We start from the raw sequence: 8,926 nt of genomic DNA on the forward strand, positions 1-8,926 counted from the left end.
ACATGGCATATCCTTAGTGTAGGTCGGAACACATGACCAGCCAGATATGCGTGGGAAGTGATGAAGGATTCAAGCCTAAAAGTGGTACACATGAATTCATACAATGTTGAAGGACAAAGAAACCACGCCGAAGGTCACTATCACCGATCGCGATACCGCACTGATGAATTCAGTTGCAAAGGTGTTCCTTCTTCATACATATTACTTAGTAGGTATCACACCACAAATAATGTGAGAAGTCGGGTTAAACCTGTGGTAGGGACCAAACAAATAAAGGGTGAAGACGAAAAAATGGTCAAAGCTAGCGTGATAGTGGAAAGAATAATGGATGCGTAAAATATTATAATAAATCATTCTACGGAAGAATTATATGCTGATGCTATTATACTTTATAGGAAGGTGTGTGAAAAATATCCAGATTTTTTGAAATATGTTGAAGTACAATTCTGGACCATGTTAGACACCTTTGAAATACCACGACTACACTGAAGAATTGGTTGGGAAATGGTAAGGGTGATTTGCGTAAAGATTGAGACTATGTGAACTAAATGATCCAAAATTAGCATAGTGATATACAAACATCATTTGGTCACAACATCATAGTGTTGGAACACAAATTCAAAGACAACAATCTTTATTCACAGTTGGTTGACAACATATCTCGACACTACAACAAACAAGACCTTAGACAGCGCTTTTTTTAGCCTTAGACAGCGCTTTAAAGCGTTGTCTAAACCTCCGCTGCTAAAGGTTTAGACAGCGCTTTTTTAAATCTTAAAAGCGCTGTCTAAGCCCCCCCCCCCCTTAGACAGCGCTTTGGCCAAAAGCGCTTTATAAGACCCTCTTATTTTAAATTTTTTAGGTATACCTTAGACAGCGCTTTTGAAAAGCGCTGTCTAAGCCCCACCCCCTTAGACAGCGCTTTGGCCAAAAGCGCTTTCTAAGACCCTCCTATTTTAATTTTTTTAGGTATACCTTAGACAGCGCTTTTCAAAAAGCGCTGTCTAAGCCCCCCCCTTAGACAGCGCTTTTGCTTAAAGCGCTTTCTAATCCCCCCCTTAGACAGCGCTTTTTACAAAAGCACTGTCTAAGGTATACGAAAATTTTTGAAGCTTTTGTTTTAAACCACATTTTTTCCAGGTTTATAAACCAGAATTTCTACCTGTTTTCAACCAGATTTTGACAGACAATTATCACATTTTATATATGCCATTTTGGCCTTTTTTCTACCAATTTTTGGCTAACAAATATATATATATACCAATTCAAACCAATTTTGCCTTAAATGTATCAAAATATATACAAATTTATGTACACATTTACAAGTCATAACATATACTACAAATGTACACATTAATTACACAAATTTATGAACAAACCATATGTATCAACATGGGTTGTGGCTGGTGCAGGAAGGGTGAAGCTTGAGAATATGAAAGTTGATGCATTCCCAAACCATATGTATCAGCATGGGTTGTTACCTCTCCAGTAGCAACCTTCAGCCTATCAACTTCATTCTTCAAAGCTTCATTTAGAGCTGTACATTTTATTTTATTAGAATATTTTTAAAACTGGAGGTCTGAGTCATGTAAATGAGTTGTATGTAACTGCATATAAACTGAAATTTAAACAAAACAGAAACACTACTAGCAGGTTATTGATCATGTGCAATGATTTGAAAACTGGACTAGTCATCAGAGTAGTGGAGGTTTTGATTCATGGTTGATGATTTTAACTCAGTAGTTGAAGTAGTGATAAATGAAGATGATTTTCAATATTAAATAATATATGAAGTGATAAATTGAAGTTTACAAGGTATCAACAACAACAACCAAAGCTTTATCTCACTAAATGGAGGCGGCTACATGGATCAACTTTCGCCATAATGCACTATCCAAGACCATACTTCTATCCAAATTGTTAATCTTGAGATCTTTCTTAATAAATTCTCTTATAATTTTTCTAGGTCGCTCTCTTCCTCTAGTTGTTTGACTTCTCTCCATCTGATTTACTCTTCTATTCAAATCGTTAATCTCAAGATCTTTCTAAATAACTTATCTCATAGTCTTTTTAGGTCTTCCTCTAGTTGTTTGACTTCTCTACATCTGATTTACTTTTCTCTACATGCCCAAACCACCTAAGTCTATTTTCCACCATCTTCTCTACTATAGGTGTTATCCCAACACTCTCTCTAATATTTTTATTTCTAATCCTATCCTTTCTAGTCTTACCACACCATCCAACGCAACATCCTCATTTCTGCTACACTTACTTTATTCTCCTGTCATAATTTTTTGATGATTTCATTAATTAGGGTTAAACTAAGTTATTGGGCTTTCATGTTATAGTGAAACATAACAACAAAAACCAGCAAAAGAATTAGCATAAAGTAACAGATATCAAAGCTAAACATGGATAGCAAAAAAAACAAGATGAAAAATGGAAATAAAATCTTGCATATTAGCATGGCTTAGACGCACCATCACATAACTTAGCTTGTTGCTCCATGCCTTGTAACCTAAGCTTCAGCTCGGTATTTTCACTAGACAGACCACTTGTATCTCTCTGAAAAAAAAAGTATCAGAATGCATAAGCCTCACAATCACAAAGCACAATGGCTTAAACCACTAATGCAAAGAAACCAAGTTCAATTAAAGGAAACAAGAACGTGCTCATTTTGAAGAAGAATAATAAATGACCATAAGAATGATAAGCAAACCAATAGTCCAGTGAAGAAAATAACCGAAGGTTGGGTATCTATTCATGCCTATTTGAGTTTCACATCAAGTATATAATCATGTGTAAACACCACTAAATATAATCCCAATGTCCATTAATATCTCTTATATTTTTGTATATTTAAAATACACACAATATATGAACCAACATCACAATTAGCACACTTTTCAGGATTTGATTATAATTTATAGCCGGTTAAAATTGAAATAACTAACCCTAACAATAGTTTTGTTCAACGCATACAGCACTATTTTCTTGGGTTTGCATGCCAGAGGAGAGGAGATGATTTAAAATGAACGACACGGATTGGGAGGTGTGTTGAAAGCTTTGACATGTTGAGGAAATGAAGAATGAGAATGCTTTTCCTGGAGGAACTTTCACCATCTTCTGAATCAAAACCAGAGCTTCGTGAGAAGGAGTCATATTTCTCTTATCAGTTCAATACTGTCACCCGTGGCATATAAACAAGTGTATGTTGCATTTGGCACGATACATGGTCAAAGAAACCCCAACAACAGGTTTCAAATGGTAAACCACATCCATAATTCAGTTGAAGGTTATTGATAAAAAAAATTCACACGGACTAAATACCAACCAAATCAGTTTTCCTTAAAGCAAGTCCCAAATCTCAGTCATCCACTAAACTAGCAATTTATTCTTCGTTTATATCATAGTAATCCACTGGGGGACCATTTCCTAACCAGTCCCCTTATTCTGAGCATACTAACTTGTTTCATTTCCTTGAAGTTTGCTTGAAAATATTTTTGTGATATGGGATTCTCTCTATGTCAGCTGTCTTTGGCAGGTACTTTCTTCTAATCTGCACAAAAAGGTTAATATGACGCATTAAGAAAGGTTCCAGAGGAAATAATCAAAGTAATTAACTAGTCATTAATTACAGTTTGTGGCAAACTTGAAACCCACAAAGTACTATAACTATTGATGGAAAATAAAACATGGTCATAAGTAAAAAGAAAATAAAGCCATTAATACAGCACAAAGCAAAGGAAATGGCAGTGTTGACTCACTTCAAACACAAAAAGAAGAAATAACAGCAAAATATCGAGTGGCATCTCCTCCAGCTACTTTATTAAGAATCTAAGCAACTATATGACTAGTTTGGAAATTCCAAGGACTTCCCTCAAAACAAACAACATATGTAACTGGGAAACAGAGTACCAAGGGTCATGTTCTCTGTTGACTTTTAAATTACAACTTTATTTAATGATGATATTGAAGACATAAAAGGTGCCAACATTGCCAGTGTAGTGAGAAAAATATAGCAGTAATGAATGTCATTATTAATAGGCAAAAGAATAATTTTTTTGTTTAAATTGAACAAGTCTTCCCTTTTTCATTAAACCCGCAAGAGTCCTCTATTTTACAGTTACACTTCATAAAACCTAACTTCAATAGATGATCCCTAAACAAAAGCAAGCGTTTTCATTTGTTAAAGAAACATTATCATATGATAAAATATCGTTATTCGGTTTAAATATTCTATACTCCAGGATCCCTTCTACTAAAGGATAAACTTCTGCAAATTAAAACTGAGCAGATGTTACCTACACATCTAAATGAATAATAAACCAATCCTTGAAGCACCTTGACTCGGAGCCGGAGCTTGTTAAGATGAACTTTTATTCAACCAAACAAGAAATAATGCATTCTCAACAAACAATATATATTTTCAAGCATGTTACAAAAACTATAAACGATTTATACTCAAAATCAACATAAGCAAAGTCACTGTGGCATTTCAACAAACACCATGTTTGCAAACTCAAGCCTATGATAAAAAAAAATAATCCTCATCAACAGTATCAAAAGAAACAAGTGAAGAATAGCAATTAATTTGTCATCAACAAAATTTTATCACCATTAAACTTTTACCAGCAAAAAATTAACATCGGTCAAACAGTGAAAAAAAGGAGTTATAACAAGAATGCAGAAATGAATGGGTATGTGAGTTACCTTTTCATTGAGGAAGAGGGAGATAGATATAGAGAAGTGCAATGGCTTTGTGTTCTCTGACGGAGGTGAACGGCGGCGCTCTGTCGGAGTTTAACGGCTGTGAGTCGGCGAGCCTTGTCGCAGTTTGTGCTGTAGCGAGAGGTGGGAAAATTAGAGTCAGCAACTAATTTAGATTTGGGAAAACCTGAAAAAGATTTAATTGAGCAGAAAGAGTTGTTGCTTCAGTTTGAAGAGTATGGATTTTTCTCTCAAGCTCAACAACATAACAAGCTTTCCTCTCTTTCGAACGTGCAGCAGATTGACGATTCGCCAGAATCCTGCATCAAAATTCACGATCTATAAACGACTTCCTTTCAATACAAAAACCAGATTGGAAATTGTATCATTAGACAAAATTGTGCGTTAGGTTATAGAAAGAAGGACCTCTTGGCTCGTTTGGGATCAACGGTCCACAATTGGGCGAGTTTATCAGGGGACATAGCCTTCTTAGATTCGATTCCTTCCGATAACATAGAAGAAGATGTATCGGCGGAGTTGCTACGGCGGTGACCGGGCCTGCCGGTGTCTCCATTGGCAGGAGGAGAATTGAGTTTGGATCCGGAATTCTCGGAATCAATGTAGGAAGAGAGGAGATCGTCGTGTGGTTGTGGATCTTGGAAATGGAGCGGGGAAGCGTCGAAGTCGAAGGGATCCATTTCAAGGTCGAAGTCGTCGGGGATTCGGAAATGTACCTCCGATTGAGATCGACGGTGGAACGGAGACGACATCGTTGTGTTGTTGTTGTTTCTGATTCGGTTTGAACCCGGGTTTTTTCTTCTTCTTCTTTTCTCCTCCCCGTTCACTCTCACACTTGCGGTTCTCTTCTCTTCTTCTTCTTTTCTCCTCCCCGCTCATTCTCAGAACTTTTGGTTTTAACTTTTTTTTTTAATTGAAAGACTTTAAACAGCGCTTTCTCAAAAGCGCTGACTAAGGTCTATATTTAAAAGCGCTTTCTAAAAGCGCTGTCTAAGGGGGGGTCTTAGACAGCGCTTTCTAAAAGCGCTGTCTAAGACCCCCCCCTTAGACAGCGCTTTCATTATTTTTTAGAATATTTTCCGTGTTTTATTTTTATTTTAACCTTAGACAGCGCTTTCTTTTAAAAGCGCTGTCTAAGATGCGCTGTTAAAAAACCTTTTTGGCGTAGTGCGAGCATGATTGAATTTTATTTTTCACGAAGCCAAACGAGTTGAGAATGTAGGTTTCGATAGCTCAAAGTATGGTTGCACACTTAGGAAAACATATGGTCTCCCATGTGCTTGTCCAATTTCAAAGAAGGTGAAACATGATAGCCCAATACAAATGAATGAGGTTTGTACTCACTGGAAAAAGCTCAGGTTTGATGATGATGGTGTAATGAAGGACAATAAATCGAATATCTTTATCTTGACAAAATGGGAAGTGATACCAGAGAGATTTTTGAAAACTGATGACAATATGAAACTCTACATCAAAGAGAAAATGAGGAAGATTGCTTATCCAAAAATAAGAGATTTGAAACCACCATCTCAATTGGTAAAAATAAAAGATGCTCATAAGAAGGTTAAACCAACATGGAGTGACAATTCAATGATGTGGTCTCCTTCGTATTTTGAACATCTTAACATTTTTTTTGGTTTTCTCCAACATCAGCATCTCAAAGAAGTGTTTTCAAAGGAGCTCGCTTTAGCAAACCACCTACTTCATCACATTTACAAAAAATCCAATTCATCGATGATATGCCAATTTTTGTGCACAAATATATTGAACAAATCGTCAGTGTTAAGGGTGACAACAACTGTGATTTTTGAGATGTTTTTGCTTTGCTCGGTAAAGGAGAGGATGATCATACGTTTGTTCGTCAACAACTTATCAAAGAGTTGAAAGGCCATATATAATCATACGTACGACTATGCGAGAATCATTTTGATGCAATTCATGAATCTCTTGTTTCTTGCATTAGGATACCAAAACCAGAGGTAAAATGGAAGCACTTCCCAAAAATGTGCCATCTTATAGCAAATGCGTATGAAAAAAGTGTGTATTGATGTGACAAGATATGTTTTCTCGGAAACGTTTTTTCCACAATGAACTGCCCCACCTCAAAATCCAAATGATCATATTATGTGTATTAGGTGACTTTTTAAAAAACGTGGCACTTTGTTCAAGTTAATTTGAAATTGGGATGCCATATACCACCGACATCACCAGAGTGGATAATTCATTCAACAAGGGAAGCTAAAACTTGGTCAGATCTTTTTTTTTTGGATAAGGTGTAAGAATTCACCAAGTTAAGTGAGATTGAAAGAGAAACAAATAAATAAATATCAAAGGCACAACCACTCACACATATAGATTTAGATGGTGACATATGTTTCATATATTTTAATTTTTATTCAACAATATATTTATGTGGTTAGACATGTTTTGTATGTAATATTGTCTTAATATTAATGATCTTAAGTATATTCATTTTCAAAAATAGTTCTCCATTTTCTATTATAAAACAATTTCTGTCTCTAAAATTGGTTATGTGATATCTCTTGTAGATTTGAAATCCATACTGATGAATCTCCTAGAATACTCATACAATCAAAAAATTGTCAAACTCGAGTACCGTTCATCCTTAATTGACAACGAAGAAAACATTCAGTTCAATAAGTTTGTGCTGAAAATAGATGAAGATTTAAGGGTTATGTGGAATACATTTTATCGTAATAAAAGAAAATGTTTGATTGAGCTGGATGCAAAAATTGCGAGATCCACTGAAGGTATTTTGAAGATGTTGAAGCGTCCTACTTGATGATGAAATATATTGTTCGATTTATGTTAACGATTATTTATGTATTTTTTAATTTTTGATGTATGTCGTAACAATTATTGATGTTACTTTATCTCCATTTCTGCATCTGTTTCAGTCTTGAATTTGTTTTTGCATCTGTTCAAAATTCAGAAATACATCTTCGTAAGGTATATAGAGATACATATCCGGATTAAATTTAGTCATAAAATTAGGGCGTGACTCAACAAAAAATTAATTGAGTGTGAATGTGATGCGACCGAAGATGCATTTCTGAATTCTAGCGATATTTTTGATTTTTCACTAGGGTGGTGAAGCAATACTTAGGGTTCAATTATGACACCCCACATTTTAAATTATGAAAAAATTACCCATATCATTATTTAGCACATCCAAAAGTTACAAATTCACTCTTAGAACCAGGGAAAAAGCAAAAATTCTGGTAGTATATTAAAAAAGTTCGGTAGATTTTTTTACTGACCAAGAAGAAAATTTTGCATTTTTATAGAATTTTTTATAAAACCGGTATGAGTTTTTACCATTTAAAAAAATTTATGTTTCATAGTTTTTTTTTTGATATTTTAAAAATCTGATATCTTGGATTTTTAGTCAACCCCTATAAAATTCTGTAGTTCAATTTAACACGCTCTCCTGAGGTGGATGATTCTTTTACAAATTTTACCCAGTTCTTCACCATTGACTTTTTATGTTTTACTTACATGTTTTATTTGAACTTTTAAATATTTTAATCGAGTTTTGTCATCTAAGACTGATGTTTTAATTGACATATATTTCCCTACCAAACATGTGTTATCATGGGCACAATCTATTAGGAGACATCATGTTGTTGTTATTGTTATTGTTCGTTCTAATGCAACAAATGAAAAAAAAAGGAAATATGTACAAGTTTATTATGGGTTGTGAGAGGGGAAGAAACTACAAAAACTAGAATTTATCTAAAGTCACTTGCAGTAGAAGAGTTAAACGTTCACTTATATTGAGATTTGTGCCAAAATGTATTAGTTCGAAGGTAACAATTATATGTGGTATTACAATCATGAACCAGTTAAGGATTTAGAGGTTCACAACATATTAGGTTGTATGAAGCCCGAAGAACGATTGTTTGTGAATCATATGACAAAATATCACAAGCTTCCGAGGTACATAGCGGCCACTCTGAAATATAGAGATCCTAACACGTGTATAATGCAATACCTACATACCAGTATACCATAAGAGGTACATTCATGGAAATGTAACATTTGTTTAAACTAATTCTTGAAGAGAAATACATGTGCTGAACGAGAAACACAAAGGAATTAGATGTCATTGCTGATATATTCTAGAGACATCTTGATTATGTGAAACTACTAAACATGAAAGGGTGACCTACTTGTT

The 8,926-nt window shown here is 34.8% G+C and overlaps 1 protein-coding gene across 1 annotated transcript; it reads right to left on the bottom strand.

Annotated features, from left to right (window-relative positions):
* Positions 1–1,305: 1,305 nt before the first annotated feature.
* Positions 1,306–5,591, bottom strand: LOC127132199 (bZIP transcription factor 18). Its single transcript, XM_051061096.1, has 4 exons — positions 5,137–5,591; positions 4,898–5,030; positions 2,481–2,565; positions 1,306–1,537 (listed from the first exon to the last, which is right to left on the bottom strand). Exons 1-4 carry the CDS (start codon positions 5,478–5,480, stop codon positions 1,368–1,370), a joined length of 732 nt encoding a protein of 243 aa, XP_050917053.1. The 5' UTR covers positions 5,481–5,591; the 3' UTR covers positions 1,306–1,367.
* Between the last annotated feature and the right edge of the window lie 3,335 nt (positions 5,592–8,926).

Source organism: Lathyrus oleraceus, chromosome 3, assembly GCF_024323335.1.
Source record: "Lathyrus oleraceus cultivar Zhongwan6 chromosome 3, CAAS_Psat_ZW6_1.0, whole genome shotgun sequence".
Taxonomy (NCBI): domain Eukaryota; kingdom Viridiplantae; phylum Streptophyta; class Magnoliopsida; order Fabales; family Fabaceae; genus Lathyrus; species Lathyrus oleraceus.